Genomic DNA, 25,449 nt, shown 5'->3' with positions numbered 1-25,449 from the left:
ATTTCACAGTTAAAACCATAGCGTCGGAGGCAATCTAATTTTGGGATGAAGTCGAATATCCAAGAATCGGAGTCAGTCATTTGTCCGTGTATAAATTTTTGCCTAAGCTAGGAAGTCATAGTCATAGTCGAAGTCGGGGAGTCGGAGTCCGATTATTTGTCGGGCACAGGAGCCGGATTCGGATTCAGGTGCCCCTAAATTCTCGGAGTCGGGGTCTGGAGTTCGGCGTCAAGAGCTATTTCCAACAAAATTTGTTTGAAGTAAATCCGCTTTCAAGTACGGAATCTACATTGACTTTCAGTTTCCCCGTAGGCGCTATTGTAAAGGGATTTGAACTGTTCAAACTTGAACAGAAAATTGTTCAAATCAAAAAGATATTTTATATACAAGTTTTTCATCAAAAGCTTTTTCCTACAAAGTTTGTTTGAAGCAAATTCGCCTCACAGTTCGGAATTGCCTTGAATTTCCCCGTAGGAGCTAATGTTAAGTTTTTTTGAACTGTTCAAAATTGAACAAAAAATAGTTCAAACCAAAAAGCGAAATATGGGAATGAGGTGTCCTTGCCGAGATCTTTCGAACAAAAAAAAAGTTTGTTCGAATCGGACTATTCATTCAAAAGTTATTAGGGGGGGACAGACAGACCGACAGACAGACAGACAGACAGACCGACAGACAGACGACAGACAGACAGACCGACAGACATTTTTCCCCATCTCAATACCCTACTTTCCAATTTTTAATTTTTCGATATTTATTTAATTATTTTATATATTTTTGACTTTTTTTTGTTTTTCGGGATATTTTTAAGATGCATTAAGCCTTTCATGCTTTTTTCTTCTTTTTTTGACTTTTACTGGGAAAGTAGGTTAAAAAGGGACATAGAGATCAATACACATTTCCTTTTTTCATAAGCTGACTTTTATATTTTTTATTGTTCAATATTAACTAACTTTCTGGAAAAGTAGGCTTTTAAAAATAGAATAAATTATGCACACAAATGTAAAACACAAAATGAAGTGCAAAAAATACAAATAAATGTCAAAGATATAGATTTCCTTTCAATATGATGCACTTGTTAATTAAACAGGATAAAAATTTGCTGGAAGTGGAGCAAAAATATAAAATTATTATAATTATGGGATTATACAAAACTATATAGTGCACATTTGCAGATAAGAGCTTGTTTAGCTAACATTTGGATTCAGGATTTTTAGCATTTCTTCATATCAATGTATTTTAGCATGAGACCTTAAGAATGTCCCTAGAGCAAAGGGATGCTATTCTTTGTAGGATTTTTAACTGGATACAGATTTCTAACTCACAAAATACTTCTTAAAACAAGATTTTAAGTGTGCGTATATAAGAATGTGCTAGGAAATAAAAAACAAAAAAGCTTAATTGAAATCTAGAACCATGAAAATCAATTTTAGTTTGTTATAAATCTAAAAGCCTGATTTTTTCTTACTATGAATACGCATTTGAACAAGCTGCTCAAAGGAAAATTGAACAAACTAAAATATCGGGTCAATTAGAATAGTTTTACAATAAAGCATTTTTAACAACTATTTAAAAGCAGGGCCGTGTACGGGGGGGGGGGGGGGGGGGGTAGAAGGGACCCCTGCTGACCCGGGCCTGAGCCTGAAGGGGCACAAGATTTTTAAAATGAGGGGTGAAATATATGTAGGGATGTAAGGGGTAAACAATGTGGAGGGAGAGGCCTAAAAAAATTTGTGATGGGGCCCCAAAATTGTTGTGCACGCTTCTGTTTAAAAGCTCGCCTATGAAAAAAAGATTTTAAAATTGCAAGTAATCACTTTAAAGCATAAATATTATGGAAGAAAAATAAGTTTAGTTCATATACTCATTTAGAACTGAACTTTCCTTAAAAACAATTTTTTAATTAATATACTGTTTGAAACAATCATGTCCTATTTAATGTGAAAGAGAAACTTACTGGCTCCACAAAAACGAGCCCCTGATGTCCTTGGAAATGGAACACTAACATCTTGAAAGCCATAATGTGATGCAGCATTAAAAGTTTGTTTTGATGGATCCATATGAAAAGGACTTTCAGGTAAATCTTGTGGTTGCTCATCTGTCTAAAAATAAATAAAACGAAAAAAAAAAATTAATAAATTAATTAAATATATTTGAACAAATAACATAAAATTCATTTTAAAAAGAAGATAATTATGACTATTTAGTTAAATACATTTAAGGCATTGAGGTACAAAAAAATGCACGCAACTCTATGATATTGACACTAAAAAGTTTAAAATGTACAATATTACAGGGGTGCCAACAGGGGGGGGGGGATTATAGTGCAAGTTGCTCCATCAAAATTTAGGAAATTTATTTATTTATTTATTTTTTTGATTCAAATATTTAAATTTATTTGTTGTAATTATTAAATTTATCTGTTGTAATTATTATTTGTTGTATTTATTTGTATTAATTATTTTTAATTTAAAATATTTTATTTTATCCTGTTTATATTTCATTTCATTTATTTATTTAGTTTGTGTGTGTATGTCATTGGGGTAGCACATAACTTTTCTAATAAAACTCATAATAATAATAATTAAAAAAAAATAAATAAATAAAAAATATTTTTGAAAAATAAATAAAATAAAAAAGAGAGCTAAAAATAACTAGTATGTTGTGGCCATCACGAAACTTTCTTCTATATTTTTCGTTTTTTTTCTTCTAATCCTTCCCCATGCTTGACGAGGAACCAATATTCCCAACAAAAACAAAATTACACATGCAAAAACTTGACGACCTTCACAATGTCTGAATTATTGCAAAAGCAAAGCAAAGAGCGAAAATTGAAAGTTATTTTAAAAGCCTTGCTTGAATGAATTACAAATATTTTATTTGTTAACAAACATAAGATGGCAACAGTTAAAAATTTTAAATCATTGAGATAATATTTCCTACCATTTCCATACAATTAAAATCACGAGAAATACGCAGACGACAATCTATTACGATTTATCTTTCTTATTGTTGCATTAATAAAAATATTTTTATTCGCAAAAAAAAAAAATCAACACCTCTTGGAGTGATTGGCGTCAAAATAGAACCAAAGCCTGTTTACATATGGATTCACATATATTCCAAATTTCAACCAGAACGTAGCATTACTTCTTGAGATAGTGCACTCAAAATGGAAAAAAAGAACGGGTGATTGCGCTACCCCCCTTTTTAGCTGTTGACACAAAAATAAAATCAGTTCTTATACCCACTAAGGGCTACTTGCCGATAAATTTTTCTTTCATTCCGTTCATTATTTCTTGAGATACAGCAGTCACAATTGACGACAAAAAACGTTCTATAGCTCAACCCCCGTCTGAGTTATTGACACCAAAATTGAATCAGCACCTGTTCCTGTTAATACCAACATATGGACCAAATTTTGTTTGATTCCGCCAGTAACTTCCTGAGGAATAGCAAGCACGCGTAACTCGAAAAACGTCCCATTGCTCCACCCCCCTTGGAGGAATTCGCGCCAAAAACTAATGGGCACAAGTTCACATAGGGGCACATATGTGTACTAAATTTCGTTCGATTTCATGCGGTAGTTTTTGTTGTAGAGCGGCCACAAAAAACTGGTCACACACAGACGTGACACACATACATACACACACACATACATACATACACACACACATACATATACACACACACACAGACAGACAGACATTTTCCAAAAATGGTCGAAATGGACTCAGCACACCTCAAAACGTTCGAATTCGTCAAAATTCGAAATTCGAAAATTTGCATGAATCCAATACTTTCTTCTATATATTAGATATAGAAGAAAGTAAAAAAGGGAAAGAAGCTTGAGAAAAATGGGGGAGGGGGGCTAACTAATTTATGGTAATTTTTAAGAACCAGAGTTTTAAATGATTTCAATCAATTGCAAAAGTTTTCCTTTAATAACGTTGTTTTGTAGAATAAATGTACAATATTTTAAAAAATATAGAGAAATATTTGTTAAAGTGATTTCATTGCAACAAATAATTTACAATAAAAAAAATACTCTTATTAACTCTCTAAGTGGCCGCAAAGTAAAATTACTTTCTTAGATGTATCACTGGGTGAAGGCACTTTACCTTGCAGCTGCTTAAAGGGTTAATGTATTGAGTTTCATATTAAATTTATCTTGAAAATAACATTGGGAAAAATAATTAAGGTAGGCAAAATGAAGCATGTTATGTAAACCATAGAGTTGAGATATTGTCCACTCTATTTGAAACCAAAACTGGTGTCTGCACTAAGATCTGAATTCCTTGTAATGGATTGTTTTTATGTAAACAAAACTTTATAACTTCAATTTTGTCACAAAGTAGTTTCATTTATTTATTTTATTTATTTATTTATTTGTTATTTTGTAATTATACGGTTTAAATTTGTACATCAAATAGTTACAAGCTATGTTTCTTATAATAAGAAAACAAGAAAAATTTTAATTGAAAGTCGAAATATTAAGAACAGGTGCTTAATATTTAAAAGGTATGCTTCACAAAAGATAGTAAGATCATGATTTGTTTTTGTGTGCTTAACTTTGGTGAGAGAGAGAAATTTTACATTCCTCACGCCTGAAGTCTATCATGTTTTGCTTCGAATGGAAATTAACAAAATGTAATCTGCCCCCCCCCCCCAAAAAAAAGAAACTTATATTTCCTTGTTAAAAATTCTTTGAAATTAAGGAATTAAAGGGAAAATATTCTGTTCACCCAATACAGAGTCAAAATCTAGGTTTGAGTTCGAATGAGAAATTTTCTGTGAATACAAATTTCTTTTATTTTGCGTAAGGAAGTAAAAAGGTATCAAAACATTTTAATCAGAATGAATTCATAATTTCTATTAAATAAGAAAGAAATTTACTATTAAGGTGTCTAAAGTGCTAACAACTTGACGAAGGCAGGGTTCCAAACAATTTCTATTCCTCTTCACTTGCTGTTGTGACATCATTTTTAAGACCTATTACAGAAAAAAAAGTTTTTAAAACTTTGCCAACAAAGAATTATGATAACTATCTGTTTGTATATCAAATTAGAGATGATAAAATACAAACTTAAAAGATATAAATAAAATTTCATTAAAGTGATATAAAAAAGAAAGATGAAACAGTTTTTACAATGAATAACTTTCTCTAGTATACAGATTTTCAGAAATATAATGCAAAATCTGCCCTATATCAAAAGTATGCTTGGTATTTTAAACAGATTGTATATTATGCATTTTGCACTATATGTGAACTTTTTAACATAAAATGACACAGGTAATTCTGACTGTTCAATAGATTTTTCACATTAAATGTATTTTTAAAAATGTTTAATAAAACTTTTGTTTGTTGAAACAATTTAATACACAATTTTAATCATTGATCTAGTACAGCCGTTCCCAACCTTTTCCCTCTTGCGAACCCCTTCCAAACTCCGAAAGAAGTTGGTGGACCCCCTTGGGCACTAGTAGTACAGTGAAAATAGGGGTCTAACCCAAGCATCAAAAAAAAAAAAGTTTAAACCAGTTGCAAATTGTTTATTACCTTCCTAATAAGAATAGGTAAAAAATCCCACCCCATTGTGCGTCGGGTTTCGGAATGGAAAGCATCTAAAAATTGCTATTTTGGGTATTTTTTCGGAATTTTTAGAGTACACATCAAGTGGGAATATTATGTCATACTAAATTTAGAAGCATTAAATTAAATGTTTTTACTACCCAAAAGGGATGACACAACCCACTAATGCTACATCATCCCCCTCTCCCTGTAAAACGAAGCATTATGCCCCGAAACCCCCTAAATACATTTCAAGTGGAAATACTTGTTCATGCAAATTTCAAGTTAGAAATCAAGCATGTCCATCCTCCAAAAGCGATGGCGCACCTCCTTACAAAGCTACACCCACCCCCCAAATAAAATGATACCCCAATTTCCCCCCCCCCTCTTTTTCATTTCAAGTAGAAGTATGATTTCATGCAAATTTACAATGCATTAAATCGGGACTGTCCACCCCCACAATAACAGTGGCTCCACCTCCCAAAATGAAATAATATACTTTAAGATTACCCCCCCCCCCCCTCCCTCTCTGGTGGCACATTTTATTCAATGATCAGAAAAATTACGCTAAATTTTTTTCCCTTATATTACTTTGCTTTTTTTTTGCTGTATTTTAAAACAAAATTTTTAGTTTACATTATCTATACCTGCGTACATCAAATATGTCATCAGATTGAGACTATAAACTCTCCATCAGAACTGGAGTTTTCAAATGATTTCTCCGAAGTGCATAACTCGCACTGGAAATTTTTTTTAGCAACTTGTCATTGCATTTTAACTGTACATACCATTCGGTGTAAAAGCTGGTTTGAGTTAACACATCTTTACTGATAGTAACTAATCGTAACAGAGGCTAGATACTTAACTACATACTTCCTTTACAAAAAAATGCCGCTAAATTTTTTGCCTTCAATACCCTTTTATGTTACTACCTTAAAAATAAAGGCCTCATCACAACTCACCTTATTATCAGCAAACCGAACAGTATCAGCGAGCAATACCACTGTTAGAGAGGGAAGAAACTTCTGGTGACATTAGAAACGGATTGTGATCTCCAGAGAGACAAAAAGTGTAAATATTTAGCATTCTATTGTTGTATTGCTCATTGTTCTCATCAAGACTTGCTCGATCGTTTAATCACTACAGGTTCTGGACCACCATAATTTGTCGCTACTTTGGATCGTTGGGTAGCCTGATGTAACACCTTTATCAAATTTTTTTATGGCATAATGAACTCAAAAGTTTCAGACATTGTTGCAAGTGTACGTGCTCATATTTAGCATAATTCACACAACCGGCTGCATAAAAGAGAGGCAGCTTCGTGTTTGCAAACGAGAACTCCCACTAACTTAGAGGGTGCAGAATTGCAGCACTGCCCATCTCACTATTGGCGATTTCGGTTGATTCCCCTTTACGGTGACTTTGTACTTTATTTTTTGTGCTGCAAAGCGATTTAGTTTTAGATGTCCCCCCAGCGCTCCAAACAGTTAAATAACTCTGGTCACAACTAAATTGGTTACTGAGCTTGCTTAGATCATTTTAGAACCTTCTGACATTACTGTATCATTATGTGGCATTTTCTACTTTGGAAAAGTTTGAAACCGGTGAAATAAATTCGTAAACTTCTCAGCAATCGCCGATTTTAGAATGGAAATTATAGCCCCCCCCCCCCAAAGCACTGGGGCACCCCTTAAGTGTTACATAGTACCCATCTTGAATAAAAGCCCTCAAAAAAGAAAGAAATACCCCTTGAAAAAACTGCCTTAAAAATTCCAATGACACAATCTACGCGATGGACCCCCCCCCCCCCCACCAGGGGGAGCACTCCTGTTAATAAGACTTTTTGTCTATTAGAGTTTATTATTTTACTATTATAGAGTGTGATTTCTGCAATTTTTGAGTAATTTTTTAAAGAAATAAAATTTTTTTTTAAAGAGGATTATTTTGCCCCCCCCCCCCTTTTCCCCCAAACCCAATGTGCAAAATGCTGTGACTTTTTACCCCTTCTTGCTGGAAGTAATTTGCAACAGGTTTAAACTTTTTTTTTTTTGTATGTTTGGGTTTGGCAATTTTTTGGCCTAATTTTACTGTACTACAGGTAATAAGTAACAAGCAAAAAAAAAAAAAAAAAAGCTCTCGAGTGCACACACACACACAGACAATAAAATTTGGGAGATTTTTTTTTCGTTTGATGCTGCTCCATAGTTTATAACAAGAACGAAAACATAATTGCAAAATATAGAATTACAAATATTGCTACGAACTAAAATGGTCACTAAAAATAAATGCAAAATAAATTCATCAAACAATAAACACAGTGATTATTCTGTGTTGAACTTTAATCAACTATAAAAATATTTTGAAAATGTGATATTTGTGGTACAAAGAGGTTCAAAGATTGGCTGAAATTTTTCTGCCACAAGGGTACATTTATCAATATTATCACTTAATCAGAAGTCAATTAGAGAATGATATTTAAAATACCTTTCTGTGAACTGTCTCAGATTAACTAAATGAACTTTTTTCTTACAGTAAAATGAAAAAGTCTCAAGGTTTAAGTCTTCTTAAAAAGGACTAGGAGCCTAGCTGTTTGATAAAGATATGCTGCATACATTAATCGTTTGATTGTTGAAAATTTTTTTGTAATTATGCTATCAGCACGGAGTAAAATGCATATATTGAAAATAATAGAAGCGTCTATTTTCAACATATACATTTACTCTAATTTTTACACAAAAGGTAATTTTTAGCAAAACAAACATTTTTAAGCCTACTTACTACAAGAGACATTTTCTACACAAATTTCATAAATTCTTTATTTACATATAGAGCTAATTAGGTTGCATGGTTAAATTCTGTTATTTTTTTTTTACTGCGTAATTCTCACACTGTCAAACTTTCACCCACAAAAATTTCTATAGCATCTGATTTTTCGTATTTCCTGTGGTATTTTTAGGTTTCTAGTCATTCTTTCCCTTTTTCAACAATAAAGCTCGAAGTAAACGGTAGTCTCACTTCTATGCATTTTTGACTCAATCAGGCCCGCGCCAAAGTCTGATCACCACAGTCATGCAAATGTCTTTTGAGCGTATTTATGCAGTTACATTCGAGGAAAATCTAGTTAATACCTGGAGTGAGGTTTTGTAAACAAATATCAGGGGTGCCCACCTAGGAGGGACATGGTGCGGATTGCGCCATTGAAATTTTAAGGGAGGGGGGTATTTTTCACTTTCTTTGGGGAGGCTCTTGATTTTGGGGGATTTGTTGTGATATTTAGGAGGGGCGCCCTTGCTCTTAGATGGGGTGGGCACCCCTGCAAATATAGTGTAGAAAAATATGTTTGAAATTTAATTTATAAAAAAAACAAAGTGTAAAGATTCAAGTTTGGAATGCAGTGTACGTTTTTACTTCATATCTCGAAGTTATTTCGAGTTCAGGGGCTAATCTGATATGCTGATGCATTTAAAAAAAAGAAAATATCTTACTATTTAAGTTAACGCTGCTCTAAAAGTCTCTCTAATTTCTAATCGATGAATAATTAATCCAACTATTATGCATGTCAAAACATGACAACAGAATGCTGATTATATGTCTAAAGAGGAGCATAATAATAAACAGGATATTTGACCTAAAAAACTGAAATTTAATTTTTTTTCCCTGCAAAATAAGTTATTCTAAAGTATAGAATTGTTAAAAAGGCACTGAATTTAATTTCTAAATTAAATATATTTTCCAAAGCTTTTTTTAAAATTTAATATGCAAATAGTTGAAGAAAAGAGCGAGGAGGGGGGGGGGGGGACTTTTGGTGGAGTTGTTACTTAACAGTAACAGAACTAAGACATTAACCTAAGTTATTGTCTACAACCTCATATAAATAATAGCCAATGATCGAGTAACCCGCGTGTTTCATCAATGAAACTCGAGCCACGGCATGATCATTTGATAATATGTTTCGGTAATGTTTAACATGAGGAGAAAGGCTTTATTTTGACAAGGCTGAACTCGATCCGTTAACAGTTTTACTGGCAATGCTGACATTTTAGAATAATGAAGAAATGAAAAAATGGTCAACAATGAATGCTACCTACTGGAGTTTAGGGTTAATTGAGTGGATTTAGTGTTAAAATGTCAATTATCAAAATATCACCAAACAGGCAGTGGCTTCATTCAAACGTAGAAGCAATTTTCACCCGTCATAAAATGACGGGCAATTTTCTATTATATAAATAATACGCACAAATAAATATTTTGCTAATGTGCTTACCATATTTTTATGTGTGATAACATGAAGCAGTCGAATTACCACATTACCAGGAACTATAGTTAAAAATCACAAAAATACGTTTTGCACTCATTTTTTACAACATATTCACCACAAGCAGTGGCGTAACCAAAGGTGGATCCAGCCAGTCGTTGAAACTTCAAAGCTAGAAAATATCTCTTTTTTACATAGTTGTCCTGCATAGTGCAAAAAAACGTGCATCTGAGTGCATAGAATTCTATATATTTCCTCTACTTCTTATATAAAGCAAGGATACATCGAATTTGAAAACATACATGTATTCCTCTTTTTTTCGTGAAAAAAATATAAAGATTTGACAAAACAAAATGAGGTTACGACTAAGGACAATTATTCCTCCTGGTAGGAAGCAACTTCAAAGTCAAAGCATGATCTAAGAATGTCTAAAAACGGTTTAAAAAATTAGAAATATTACCTTCAAATCTGATTTTTAGCAAAATCAGATTTGAAGACATCTGGTATTGGATAGGTTTTTCTCTTTTTTTTATCTTTATATAATAGTCAGACACCCTCCGAAATGAAATCCTGGCTATGCCATCGACCACACGAACCTTTGGGGAGTAGCAAAGTTCTTGCGCCTCGTATGCTTGACTATAGACATACCCAAATAGTACTGATGGCTCCACATTACGAAGAAAAATGCTAATGTGTGCAATAATTAGTACCACGTGTTTTCAGTCTAAAAGATAGCGCTTTTGAAGAGCATGTTTAAAACACAAGACAATAATTTTTCCTTTTAGAGGTAGGCAGCGAGATGACTTGCTTGTTTCAATGAGCAGTATAATTTCTTTTGCCACCAGTTAGACATAATGAAAAGTTCAATTTTATTTTTTGGTCAAAGATTTTTTCCTCCAATTGGAGCAATTTTGATAGGTAGAGCTAGCCGCCTTTTTGACTCTGGCACCGTCGTGCGCCGTAGGACCTTGCACATAGGGACGGCGCCGCCCAGGACTCAACACAAGAAAAGAGGGATAGCTCTTCGGCAAACTCAAATGGTGAAGAAATACTAAACATCAAAACAATTTTAGACATTCGCATATGGCCCATGTAATGTTTTCATCAAGTTTAATCAATCTTCCCAATACAACACTTCGAAGGAAATGAATGCTTTCAAATTCTTTCATCTGCGTGAATTGTATTCATAAGTAGAGCTTTTTCAGGATGGCTTCACGGCTATCATTTTCAATGGAAGTGCTAAAACCGACACTTCGTAATGACAGACTAATTATTTAAATGTAAAATATGTCAGGTGTATGCAAATATTTTCATGCTAAGAGTCTTGAATGTGTGTCAGACAAATGAATAAAAAAGGAGCAGAATTTGCTTGAAACTACTTGAAGATAAAACTTTATCAGAAACAGGCATGTTAAAACTTCGTTATTACAAGAGGGTTCGCGAACCACCGGTTGGGAACCGCTGATCTAGTACATAAAACTGGTATAAATTTAGTTTTTGCTTTTGGTATTACTGCTATATTTCTTGGAATAATTTTAAATTGTCTTTTTCTTTTGCACTTGTTTGCAAAAACTGTTCAAGACAAAATTTGACACAGAAATTATAAAACTTTAGCATAACTATATGTTTGAATAGTACTGCAATTAAAAATTGATTTTACAGTTGATGCTTAAGGCAATAATTAGGAGTTTTGACAGAACAATAATTTAAAATAACATGACATTTTATAGTACAGTGCGACGCAAAAGTTTAGACAATGAGCAAATTCACACAGATTTCGAAATCTATTTATTCAGTTTTCCTAAGACTACTTTAGTCTAAGGTGCTATGCATACTATATAATATTTTATAGCAATGAAAAGTTGACTTGTGCATTTTACAAGTTTTTACATTGTAACAAAAAATTAACATTGTCTCAAAAGTTTAGACACAAACGAAATAAAAATTAAATAAAACAGTTTTAAAACCTCTGCTTGTGCATCCATTCTTCTTTATTAGTTCATAAATACGAGTTTCCATTGAAGAAACTAAATCTTGCATGGTTTGGGGCTCAATTTCGTACCATACTTCCTCAATAGATCTCTTAAGTTCTGATACAGAAGTGAATTGTCTACCATTGCTGTAAACTTTGCAACACATGATGCCCCAAAGAGTCTCTATAGGGTTGAGGTCTGGGCTACACGCTGACCAATTGAGAACTTTTATATTATTTGAATTTAACCAAGATTTTGTGTTTCCTGCAGTGTGAATCGAAGCATTGTCTTGCTGAAATTCCCACTGAGGGCCCCCTATAAGCTCAGCAAATGGTAGGAGATTATCCTCAAGTGTCTTAGTGTAATGCTGTGATGTTTGGCGACCACTGGTAAAGGTCAAAGACACTTGTCCATTGTAGCAATACGCTGCCCAAACCATCACAGAGCCACCACTTTGTCGGTAACTAAAAAAACATCTGGGTTTTTTCCGTAAGTCATGCCAGTACGATGTCCAGCCATTTGAACCATCCAGATTCCACTTTTTTTCGTCGCTAAATTTTACTGATATCCATTTCGATCCATATGACATATGATTTCGAGCCTACAACATTCGTTGTGATTTATGATGTGGCTTTTGAGCTGGTTTCTTTTTCATTTTGCAGTGAACCATTGTCCCTGTTTCCAAAATTCGTCTACGAATGGTATCCTTTGATACCGAAAGCCCCAAGGAGCTTTGAACTTCACGAACAGTCATTTTTTGGGTACTTGCTAGTCCTTGGATCTGACGATCATCCCGTTTATTCATCACACGCGGCCTCCCAGATCTGCGTTTTGCTTTATAATTGCAGTGACTTGATAAAACTCGATAAATAGATTTCTTTGATCGATTAATAATAGCCAAAATTTCAGGAACAAGCTTACCTTCAGCTTTCAACGGCCAAATCTTAGTTACCTCATCTGCTTTAATCTGCTCAGCTCGCGGCATCTCGACTACTAAGTGTTATCGTTGGCAGACCTTAAATACAAGAGGTCTGTGATGTCATCTCTTTTAAATTTGCATATACGAAAAAAATTCACAGAAACTCGTAATAGTGTCTAAACTTTTGCAACAAGCAAATTTCTATTTTTATCCAAAACAGTATTGTTAAAGCATATCAAACAATTGTATTTTGGTTATAGTATTTTAAAAGAGTTTTTGAATATGTTTGCAGACTTTTGTATTTCTAATATTGCAATTCTAAATTCTACAGCTGAAGAACGTAATTGTCTAAATTTTTGCATCGCAGCGTAGCAGATTTATTAGTGCTTTCAATTTCATGGCACGACTTTTTTTTTCCTTATTACAACTACAAAAATATCAGCAAAATCATGGAAACAAATTTTGGAGAATAAATCACAAAAATCAGTAAGCTTTTGATTCGTCTTGAATGAGATATGTGATTATAATACACATAAAATACATAATTCATACAAATAGTTTTAGCATTAATATGAAATAAAAGCAATTACCCTGAGAACTTCATTTTTCATGTCATCATCAATATTAGTTCCTTTGCAAAACTCAAAAGAAGGTGGATTGTTAAATGGATAAGTTGTAGGAAAGTATAGTTTAAGAATGATAACATATTTTCCATTGTGTATAGTCACCGTACAAGACCTTTTTGATGCATCCATCTATAAAAAAAGAACAAAAAAATGGAATAAAATAACATGACTGCCAAAGAAACATATCAGGGGAGAGGCTAAAATTAAATTTTTCAGTTGGAGGGGGGAGACTTCTTTCCAAGTTTTATACTTAGTACGATCAGAACATAAGGCAGGAGGGAAAGTAGGTTGAGAAATTTATCACACCTTTTTTATTTAACTTGATTTTCTCACTGAATAAAAACTAAAAACAACAATGAACATTCTTTCAACGTCTACTGTTTGAAACCTAGTAATCCAATTTGACTTAAGGGGCGAACTTGTAAGTTTTCCAGTACAGGAAAGCAAATAAGAAATAATTAAATCTTGACAATGTTACAAATGTGTTGCATATTTTTCAAATGTTATATGGACAGGCTTGAAAGTAAGGTTTCCAATTCTGCACCGAATTCAGTCCCACGGGATTTCCGGATTGTAGGAAGCCAACCCCGTGGAATCTCGGGATCCTGCTGGATTGACTCCCTCCCCCCATTCTTCTAAAAATTAAATTTTTATGTCAAATGGAAAAAGTGGTGCTTTTTAGGAAGGACTGCTTTTATTACTTTAATTAATAGGCTTCTTAATATCGTACAGCAATTGTAAAGCACTACGAAGTCGGATCCTAATTAGCAATTATCATTTGGTAAGCAAAAATGTGCCATTCATGCAGGATGTTAAAGGATTTTTGCTCTAAAAATAATGCGCTTGATGAAAACACATGCTGTGGCTCCACTGCAATTAGTTTCACTAAAATAAAAAAATTGTGAACATGTTGAAGGAGATCCACATTAACTTCCTCGCCTTCTGAAATAGATTTTTTTCTTATGCTAGGTTTTCGCTCAAGAATTTTGGGACAAAAACAATGCCTCTTGGATGTGTGTTTTGCTTCATAAACATTGGTCATCGTATCAGTGAATATGATTCATTACAGCAAGAGTTGAATGCTGCTTAAATTCACCATTTCACCTATTTGTAGCATCAGTAAAAGCATTTGGATAATTTCGCTAATTTTACCTCTCACTTTAAAGAGGAATTCAAAAACATGAGCAGCTTAACTGTCATGCGAGTCATTCTGTGTTTCACACAACTTTCTGTCATCCCTTTTAAAGTCGTGCTGAATGTATAAATAATGTCAGATTTTTCATTGCTTTCTTCTTTGGAGTGCACTTTTTGTAACTTAAAGGTTTTGACTGCATTTAGTAAAGCTTACAGAAGTGCTCCAACATTGCATTCAGGCTACTCCAGCGGGTTTTGGAATATGTAATATTCTTCCTCTATTTCTTAAAGCGTAATTTGCTGGATTTTAAATTTTAGTGATGGTTTTCAAAAATGCATATAAGTTTTGAGCATTTTCTCACTTGCTGAATGTATGAAAACTGAAGTCTCGAATGAGAATACAAATTCATTCTCAGAAAAATGTACTCTATTTTTATTGTGTTCTTAAATGGTAAATCCATTGTTGGTCATATGAGACACATTACAGTTTCCTTTTCTCTTTTTGCAGATATACAAGGAGGAAAATTCAAACTTTTGATTATGATTGTGAAAATAATCGTTTTATGAGCGGCAAAAACTGGAAAAAATTTGAATGTTAAAAAAATTGCGGGACTGGGAATCCCGCAGGATCGAGAGCAAAATCCCACCGGATCAATCCTGCTAAATATCCTGCGGGGCTATTCGGGATCGAGACTAGAAACCCTAGTTTAAAGTTCAAAAAAAAAAAAAAAAATTGTGAGGCTTACACTTTGGAGATTAAGACAGCCTCATGAAAATAAGAGATTTTACAGTATCACTTCACCATCATTACTACGCACATCTTCAGAATCCATGCTTATCAGCCAAAATTCCTTGGAATTCAAAAAGAAAAAATCGCAGAGACATGTGAGTTGACTTGTACATAATAACTTTTTTTTTCTTCAACATTTGGCCTAAGAAGTTTTCAAGGAGGTGGCCAATTTACACAATTTTGCCTACAAGCAAGTAAAAAGCCCCCCCCCCCCCCAAACTTGTATTTTTCATAAAAATATTATGAACAATACCTACACATTACTTATAGATATTTTAATAAATATATGTGGTGTTTAAAGTGAACACTGAAATGTTACGAGTATAAATAATAATTACACTACTTACAGATATTTCAGTGAATATTCAAAGTAGTTTCATTTAGCATTGAAACCCTTACCTCATCAATACTCATGTTTGGGATATTTAAATTAACCAGAGAAAATTCCTGCTGCAAATTTTGGGGTCCAGCAGGAGTTGACGGAGTAGGAGTTACACTTCCATTTCGCTCTTTTTGGTTCACAGGTGAATTCAAAGATATGTTTGCCATTCCATGCTCAGTTTCCTTTACATTAGTTGATGATGTTTGGTCATTTGCATCATGTAGGTCATTCATGTCCATATCTAAATCATCATCTTGAACTTTAAGTCCACAAGACTGTATAAGTGAAAAACAAAAACCAATATTTTAACACCATAAGAACTATTTCTTAAAATGTAAATACTGGAGGGATTGTTATTGATGATATTTGCTCATAAAAACAAATTTTTTAGTGAAGCTGTAGTAATAATGCCTTGTGTTTTATAAACAATAGACATAGAATAAAGAGCATCTGATTTTTCAAAAAACTGGGAAATTTATTGCTTTATGTAATTTATAAAGGGTTGTTTTCATCAATTTAGTTTTGAGCTCTTTCTCGGCATGCACTTGAAGACAAAAATGCACCATATTTATAAATATTATAAGGTAGAATCCATGTCAATTCAACAAGGGTTGTAACATGATGGTCTTGGATTTTTTTGAATTTAACATATGTTAAAAGTCATAAAAAATTAAGAAATACGTTTTTTTTTCCCCCAAAAAAAGTTTTGGGCCGAGATACAGGCCGCCAAAGATGGCGGTCCTGTCATGATTTCTCACTTGGGATTTTCATCAAAATCATTAAAGTACATTATTTCAGGAATGATAGAACATATTTTGTTGCGATTTCTTTCATTTGAAAGAATATTTTTTCTTGTTTAAAAAAATATGCAACATTTTGAAATGTGCGGCTCAGTTTTTTTTCCCACAGTCTTTTGAAGAAAAAAAAGTTTTAAATAATGTTTTTGATTTTTCTCAAATATGTCAATCTCAAAAATTTTCATTTTTTTACGGTTTATTAGTACCACTGAGCACTACCTTCCCTGAAAAGAAGAGCTTCCACTTTTTCGTTTAACAGATTTTAAAGGAATTTGAAAAAATGAGGGTTTTTAAGGAACTCTTTACATGATTGCAGTCCTGTAAATTCAAAAAAAAAATTTCTCAACAAGTGGCCAGAAAACACTCTTAATTAAGTTATGTAGTGCAATTTTCATTTTGAGTCGCCATTTTATTCAGGATATGAAATTTAGTGAGAACATTTAGCTTAACGATTTTTTTGGCTCTATGCTGAAAGGTTGCGTGGGGAAACACAGCGAATCGGCTGGAGACCATGTTCTAGTTTTCATAAAAAATAACACTCCTGGATAAAGTCGAGACTCAAACTGAAAATTTCACTATATAAACTAATTAAAAGTGTTTTCAGGCCACTTGTTGTGGAAAATCTTTTTGAATTTACACGTCTGCAATTATGTAAAGAGTTCCTTAAAAACCCTCATTTTTTCAAATGCCTCTAAAATCTGTTAAATGAAAAAGTGGAAGCTCTCCTTTTCAGGGAATGTAGTGCTCAGTGGTACTAATAAACTAAAAAAAAATGAAAATTTCTGAAATTGACATATTTGAGAAAAATCAAAAACATTATTTTCACCTTTTATTTTTTCAAAAGACCATAAGTTTTTAAACAAGAAAAAATATCCTTTTAAATAAAACAAACCACAACAAAATATATTCTACCGTTCCTGAGATAATGTACTTTAAAGATTTTGATGAAAATCCCAAGTGAGAAATCATGGTAAGACAGCCATCTTAGGCAGTCCTGTATCTCAGCCCAGAAATTTTTTTGGGCAAAACAAAAGAAAAAAAAAGGTATTTCTTAATTTTTTAATTTTAACATATGTTAAATTCAAAAAAATCCGAGACAATTATGGTACAGCCCTTGTTGAATTGACATGGATTCTACCATAAGCAAATTCAATTATGTCAAAATGTATTTAAAATACAAATTAAACTCTATATCTTCAGTTTTATCAATTTCATGCTTTTCTTTTGAATTCTCTTTTTGTCATTATTTTATTTTATTTTTTAATCTTGCAATCAAATGTTTAGCATTCATGATTTTGATGAAAGATTTCTAAAAATGGTCAAAAATTTTAAAGAGCAGACTAAGAACATAAAAAACATCTTATTTAATAATGTTTTTCCTTTGGTAGTAGATTATTTATTTTATTAATAAAAACTCAATAAAACGAATCAAATATTATCATGCTTAAATAATTTAAATATGATATTACCTTTTGTAGATTGATATCAACAAGCCACGTCCGTAAACAATGATCCCTAGCAAACGTTATGAGTTGGTAATCTTTTGACACTAAAAATACAAATAAAAAATTATAAATAAGTTTCAATTTGAAGATCTTGGTAAGAATATCATTTAAACAAGCTGTTTGATTATTCATAATGACTTATTTTGCACTAATGTTTTTCTTGTTTTATCATGACAATTAAAAAAGTGAACATCTCCTCTGTATAAATTATTTTGCTTGTGTTTTTGCGATCGCAATCAGTTTACCATAGCAATTTTTCTCAAAATTCTAATCACTGAAAAATTTCTTTTTTGAGAAATTTCATTGTTTCCATAAACATTTGAGGGAAATTTATCTCATTAGGAAGTTTGGGAGAAAGCAATGAAATTTGGGAGTCTCCCGAATGAACTGGTAGTATTGGCAGCTAAAGCATAATTTGCTTCTCATGTATTAAACCATTTGTCTAAGGTTGAATTTGAATTGAACAACTCATATGAAAAATAACACATAAAGGATCAAATTAGTAACAAAATAAAACCTTAATTTAAAACTTTAATTAATAGTATGCGTAAACAAAAAAGAACAATAAAACTTAAATGTTATCACAAACATACCGTCTGAAGGTTTCTTCCAACCAAACTCAACAACAACATCTGAATGTCCAAAAAATTTGTGAACAGCATTAGTAAAATTGTTCATATCCCACAATAAGAGGCTGTTATCTCCTCTGCGAAGTGGAGGGACAACAACAGTAAGTAATCCATGTCCAAAAGGCTAAATGAAACAACACTTTAAACAAAGTTATTTTCAAAATATGAAAGCAAATAATTGTGCAAGAACTTAACAAGCACATTTGATCATATAAACATGAAAATCATACAACAGTAATTAGTTCTTAGTCTTATCTACTCCTAAAACAGGTTTTCTTCTTTCTTTCTTTTTTATTTTTTTAAATAACAAAACAAAACAAAAATATTTCATAAGTAATGGCAGAAAAAGATATAAATTTATGAGTATACAAAAGAGTAAAAACATATGTTATACTTATATAAGCATGTGTTATAAGAAAAGAGAAATATTTTTAATGCATTTTTTTTCATGATGGGCAAGTTTTCATTGATCAAAAGCTGGGTCACACCTAATGAGAGTGCTTTCCTCAATGAAGGGAAGAATGAATTGAGGCAGAAACCAGTTCTGTAGGGGAAGAACTCTGCTTTTAGCAAGTTTTGCTGTTGCCTTTGTAAAAGTGTCCAATAGAATGAGCTTTAAAAAAAATTTGAAAAATGTTTTTTTATACCAAACTTAAATCTAGAAAGTAAATGCTTACTGGAATAATTTACTTCTTATTTTAGTCCATATTTGAAACAAAATTTTGATATTTGACTTGTAAACTTTCTTATTTAGTAACATTAACCACCATTAAAGCTTCAGTTACTCTAAATACATACAGGGTCTGACATTCAAGATTTTATACAAAACTTTTCCTGAACTTAGATCAGAGGAAAAGAGAGACCTCACTACTAGACAACTGTTATAAGCAATTATTTGGCAATAAATTAGAGCACATTCAAATACATACTTTAAACTTTTCCATTCTGATTGTATGTATATTATGTATCACAATGCATAACAATATAAATGAAACAAAACATGCAACAATAAAGAATTTAAAAGGCGAAAATTACCGTATACTGTGCCCTCCACACAGGACAAGAAACTTGCAACGTATCCTCCATTTTGGCAGGAACTGTAACATCCCAGAACTGAAATAATTGGATTTGATATATATATTACTCAATAAATAAAAATTATATTCTTTAGAACAAAAAAAAAATTTGAATTTTGATGTCTTGAATTCAAATTATGTTTTTGGAAATCACGAGTGTGTGTGTGTTTGTAGGCGTGTTTGTGTCTAGGCATGGGTGTGTGTGTGTGTGTGTATAGTGTGTGGTGTGCATGTATATGCATGTGTTTGTGTCTGTGTGCAGGCATGAGTGTGTGTGTGTGTGTGTAGGATATGGACGCAACCTGGAGACACTGCTCGCTAGAGCCAGCAGCATCAGGAGGGTCAAGCGGGGGGGGGGGGGGGGGGGGGGGAATAAAACCATAGGATATCAAAACAGTCAAATGAGAACAATAAGCAATATGATTGCTCAATAAAATCTTTCGTGCAATCTTTGAGAGTTATTTCTGGCTCAATTTGCATGTCTTAAATTATAAAGAAACCTCACTGCAACAATATCCAATACCTTCACAACAATATTATTTTATGGTTCTCATAAATTATTATATACAATGTAACGTAAACTGTCCTTTGGTTTATTGATACTCCTTAACTTTACACCTCACAAACTTTGTCTCAAAAGCAATTGTTATTTCTAATCCTTCCACGGTTTATAATTCAGTTTTCAAAATGTGAAAAGAAAGAACATTTTCTTATTTTGTACCCTCTTGCTACAAAGTTCTGTTTGATGCCAAGTGAATAGTTGTTTAGAATGTTGAATTTTATGCTCCCTACTAATCTCCCTCTACAGCATCAAATACTTGAGACCTTCCTTTTTATATGCCTTACTATGCAACAAATTTCCCTTCTTAGAAATGGAAGAAATACAAATATAGAAACACAGAGGTGAGGAACAGCAACTGGCTCTGGGCACAGCTAGGCTGATGGTCAATTAATTAGTCCTAAATGAAGATCAATGACCCTCTTAAAAACTCTTCTGGTATGTTATTCCAAGTGCCCACAACCCTACTGCAGTAGTATTTTTCTCTAATTTCCAGGTTTCTCTGACATTTGAACAGCTTACCAGAAACAATGACCCCTTGTCCTGCTCTCCATGCTAAAGTTTTGTCCATTAACATCCTTCATTTTGATAAACTTAAACAACTGAATCATGTCCCCTCTGACTCACATTTGCTTAAGGTTATACATATTAAGCTTTTTTAGTCTGGTTATAATTAAATCTGAAAGTCTCCTTACTAGTCTAATAGCCCTTTTTTGGACATTTTCCAATAAAGAAATAAATGCTGTCCTTAATGACTTTCATCTTTACTTGTTCTACAGTTTGGGCTGGGTGTTTAAAAAAAGAGAAAAGATTCAAACTCTGGGTTTGAAAACAAGTGCAGAAGCTTGGTTCCTGTAAGCTTCCATGTAGATTGCCCTGGATCCAGGTGCTCATATTTTATCATCCCGCAAAACTTGAAGTTTCATTTCGTAAATCAAGACTTTTCACTCCTTAAAAAAATTAAAGTTCAGGGCAACCCCTGAATACATGAATTCAAACAAGTACAAATGAGGCAGTGAGAAGAGCAAAGGGATGTAAGTGGTAAAATTAAAAATTTGGAGATAACCAGTACACATGGTAAGTGAACCTTTCCTCTGTCTTGGGGCAAGAGATCGTACTAGTAGTCCTGGTAGTTTGCTGCTATAAAGCATGATTTTAGAAAAAAAATTGCAATGAAAGCCTACCTAACATGTTATCTTTAAACGCGTTTTACTCAAAACTTGAAAAGGTCCACTTACATCCCTTTGCTTCTCACTGCCTCAAATGTTTTAGTCAGTCTCTAATAACAGAATATGCTACACTGAAGATAACTTGCTCAAAATATGCTAGTTTGTATTAAAAAGGTTTTTAAAACTATCCTAAAGCAAAACAGTAGCTTTAAAATGGCACAAACTCAGAAAATTTAAAAAACAGTGACTAACCTTAACTGTACAATCATGGCTGGAAGTAGCTAGTACGTTTCCATCATAAGGGCACCAATCAATATTATGTATTTTAAATAAATGCGCAGTTATGTACTGTACTGGACTTGTTCCTTTCTGAAATAAAATACTTATTTAAACACAAAGTTTCTTTTTATATATTATCTCCTAACTAAAGTTACAACATTTGATAGGTAATTAGAGATGTAAAATTTCCGGAAATTTTAAAGGGGAGGAAAAAAAACGGGTTTTTTACCGGGTTTCTTTAGGGAAAAATTAAAAAAAAAATGAGGAAAATTGATTTTTTCATGAAGAAAAATAGGGTTTTTTAATAGCTCTGTGATTCTTGGAACATATAAAGGGTTAAGCATTAAAAAAATATGTGTAATCCACATCTTTTTCTGCTTGACAGAAATACAAATAAAGCAAAGTTTAATTAGGAAAAAAAATCTTTTTGTTTTATAACTGAGAGCTTTCTTGGTCAAACACCAGAAATAAGTCAAGTCGTCGTTCAACCAGTAATATTGGGTAAGGTGTGTCTAATCACAACAATTACATTTTCTATTTTAGATTGCCTTTGAACTTGAAATATTAATTGTAATTTTTGACTTTCAAACATGATTGATATTGTTTGAAAGAAAAATAAGTATGATTTCCCTTCCTTACAATATAACTTTACTGCCTGAAAATGAAAGTGTTTCATTTTTCAGGACAGTTTGCATATAGATCAAAAAAAACAAAAAATGTTTTTTGATCTATATGCAAATTATATAATCATACAACAACTTGCATTGTCAAAGTTAGACAGTATTTTAACATAAAAGGAAGAGGGTGGGGGATTGCATCAGAATTTAAGTATGAGAAATTTCTAATCACTTTTTGCTGGAAATTTCAATTAAAACTTCCTGAAAGGTTGAAAAAATTCATTTTTCAATATCTTTGAAGTGAAAATAAAACCCCTTCAGAAAAAAAAAGGTTTTCTTCCGAAATTTTGCAGTTTTTCCAACTGTTTTCAACTCTGTAATACATAATGATATAAAAAAGCGTAACACACAGAGCATATATACAGAGAAATAAAGCAATATTATATAAATACACCAGACTCACAGAGGGTTTAACAAGCGCTTTCCAAACTTTTATATACTTGTACTCTCCTCTTTTAATACAAAATTGTTCTTTCTTCCCTCCCGATCAATTTTCATAATAATCTGATAAATGCTATCCTATTGTTACAATTTATTAATGGGATAAAAAAAAACTGCCACATTTCATACAAAGCATGTTTCAAGTACCAAAATATTTTTAGTTATCATTATGAGCATTGATAGTTTTACTACATGTAAGAAATAGTAGATATACAGGAAAATAAATGTTTAAAATGCAACATTCGTGAAACATTAATGCAATATTAATGTGATGGTTGGGCTTGATTTTGAGAGCAAATTTTCTCAAATTGTAGTGTCACTGAAAAGATATCACTGCTCTAAGCACTCAAATTTGAATGCCAGAGTGGTGAAACTTTGCTGATTCTAATTTTTCGACATTGATTTGACTTTTTTTTTGTTCAAACATATTAGTAACAACAGCCTGCCTCTCCCTTTTCAATAAATTTGTACTCCTTAGGGAGGCATGCCTCACACATTGGAAATCACTGGGTTAAGCTGTGTCAAAAAAAAAAAATAAGGTGCACCTCATGACAAGTAGGGTTAGTTGGGGGAAATGGGGTCACTGGGGTAAGTCAACCCCCCCCCCTTTAAAAAAAACTGAAATAAGGATAAAGTTTTCAAACTTCTTTGCAGTGATCATGTTAAATTTCATTACTGTGATTGGTTTGGTATATATTTGGGTTTTGTGGAATTTTTTTCTTGGTCATAGCAATTAGCATGGGCGGATTTATGGGGGGGTCAGAGGGGGGCAATGCCCCCCCAGTTTTGGGTGGACTTTATGTAGCAACAACACATCTTCCAAAAATAAAAAAAAAATCATTATTTTTTCGTTTTTGAAAGTTTAGAAGAGCATGGGTGGATTTATAGGGGGGGGGACAAAGGGGAAAATGCCCCCCAATTTTGCGAGGAGTTTATATAGTAACAACTTATCTTCCAAAATCTTATAACAAAAAAAAAAATCATGATTTTTTTCTTTTTTGAATAGGAAATTAAAGTTTATTTTTTCTTTCAAACTTAAAATAGCCGTTTCTTACAAAGTTTGAACAATACTGTACAACTGTATAATCTACTACTCAATTTCAGAGACTGGAAAGTGCAAATTATTGATAGGTTCTAAAATCCCTGAAAAGAATTGGCGCAGTATAGCGTCAAGTAGTATAGCGTAAGGGTTCTTGAGCCAGAACCCCAATCTAACCAACCAAACCCTTGAAAATTATTAGACAAGTCTTTGAAACTCCTAAGCAAAGTGTGGCTTCAATTTTATTTCTCATCAAGTGTATAGATTAAGAATTGTTCAAATGGGTAGTATGTTACTCTCTTGATACCTATTCTCTTAATCTGTGCACCATTTCTTTAAAGTATTAACTTGCATCACAAAGCACTTTTAAAGAGTAATACTTAAAAAAAAAAAAATTTCTTTTGCCTATTATTTCCAATTAACCGTTATAAGACTTCAAAATGCAGAATTTTATATCCATTTTAGATAATTTCCTCCGGGGGAGTAACCCCGGACCCCCCTAAAACTGGAGATATTCTAAATCTCACTTAAAAGGGAGCACTGCATCACTCTCTTAATACCAGCCCCCTCTCTTTAAGGTCAATTTAAAAAGGACAGCATGATTACACACAGTAATGAAAACGACACATAAAAAAAGTAAAGAATGGCCTTACGCATTACAGAAAACAGGCAAAAACATCGGAGGGGGAGAGCAATTAAAAATCTTGTTCAAAAAAAAAAAAAAAAAAATCCTGCCCCCCCCCCCCCCCCCAGAAACTCAGTCCTAAATCCGCCTATGGCAATTAGTCAAAAAAAAAAAAATCTGAAAATTTGTTTTTTGCCAGTTCAAGCAATATTTTTCAAGAAATGTTTCCAGATTAGTTTTATTATGTTTTTTATGATAATTAATTTTTCACGTACAGTTTAACTTAAAGTTCATACAGAAACAAGAATTTTTGCATAAAAAATTATTAATAACTGTTTAAGAGGAGGGGTCCCACTTACCCCATAAATTTTTGCTATAAGGGTTAAGTGGGTTCTCTCACTATAGGGTAAGTGGGTTCCCCCATAATAATGGGGATTTCAAAATCAAAAGCAACTCTGATTAAATATTTGTATTAATGAAATACAAGACAATTGTGATGACTTAGTAGGAACTGATAGTTCAGCTACTAAAACTTCTAAAGCTGGTGATTATGTATTTGATAAATTTAAATCAAAGTAAACTATCAAGTTAGAAGATGGTGATATAAATTTAAAAAAAAAAATACTGTTGCAAGAATGAATAAAAATGGTGACTCTTTATTGGCCTGGTGCAGAGGATGTTGGAATTATTATTGAGGATGAAGTCCAATATGATAATAGTTCTTCCTTAGTACACTTTAAACAGATGCAGCCATTTAGTGCTTCAAATTTCTTTTTCAGCTTATAGTTTTGGTTAATTTACAGAAATTGGCCTTAACCAACTGTATTACGTTATTGAACACACCTTTATAAGTTAAAAGCAAAATAAGTATCAATAGGCTTTCAATAAATTTCACAGATGTAATTGTTTGTTTTTTGTTTAAAAATGTTCTGTCATACAGATTTAAAATACAGTAAATATCTCTTAAGTAGATGCATTTATAAAAAAAAAAAAATAATTCATACT

General features: G+C 32.6%; 1 protein-coding gene across 1 annotated transcript in view; it reads right to left on the bottom strand.

The window, feature by feature from the left end:
* The window catches only part of LOC129226951 (GATOR complex protein WDR59-like), a 64,535-nt gene extending 39,667 nt beyond the window's left edge, over positions 1 to 24,868 (bottom strand). The window contains exons 1-9 of the mRNA XM_054861580.1: positions 24,845 to 24,868; positions 21,636 to 21,752; positions 19,615 to 19,692; positions 18,544 to 18,703; positions 17,915 to 17,994; positions 15,666 to 15,923; positions 13,307 to 13,471; positions 4,894 to 4,989; positions 1,955 to 2,099 (exon numbers count right to left, since the gene is read on the bottom strand). Of these exons, the coding sequence (XP_054717555.1) occupies positions 1,955 to 2,099; positions 4,894 to 4,989; positions 13,307 to 13,471; positions 15,666 to 15,923; positions 17,915 to 17,994; positions 18,544 to 18,703; positions 19,615 to 19,692; positions 21,636 to 21,752; positions 24,845 to 24,868 (1,123 nt within the window). The remainder of the gene's footprint in view (positions 1 to 1,954; positions 2,100 to 4,893; positions 4,990 to 13,306; positions 13,472 to 15,665; positions 15,924 to 17,914; positions 17,995 to 18,543; positions 18,704 to 19,614; positions 19,693 to 21,635; positions 21,753 to 24,844) is intronic.
* Positions 24,869 to 25,449: the final 581 nt, after the last annotated feature.

The sequence above is a fragment of the Uloborus diversus genome, chromosome 7 (genome assembly GCF_026930045.1).
Source record: "Uloborus diversus isolate 005 chromosome 7, Udiv.v.3.1, whole genome shotgun sequence".
NCBI classification, from domain to species: Eukaryota; Metazoa; Arthropoda; class Arachnida; order Araneae; family Uloboridae; genus Uloborus; species Uloborus diversus.
This window is presented reverse-complemented; position numbering and strand designations above follow the sequence as displayed.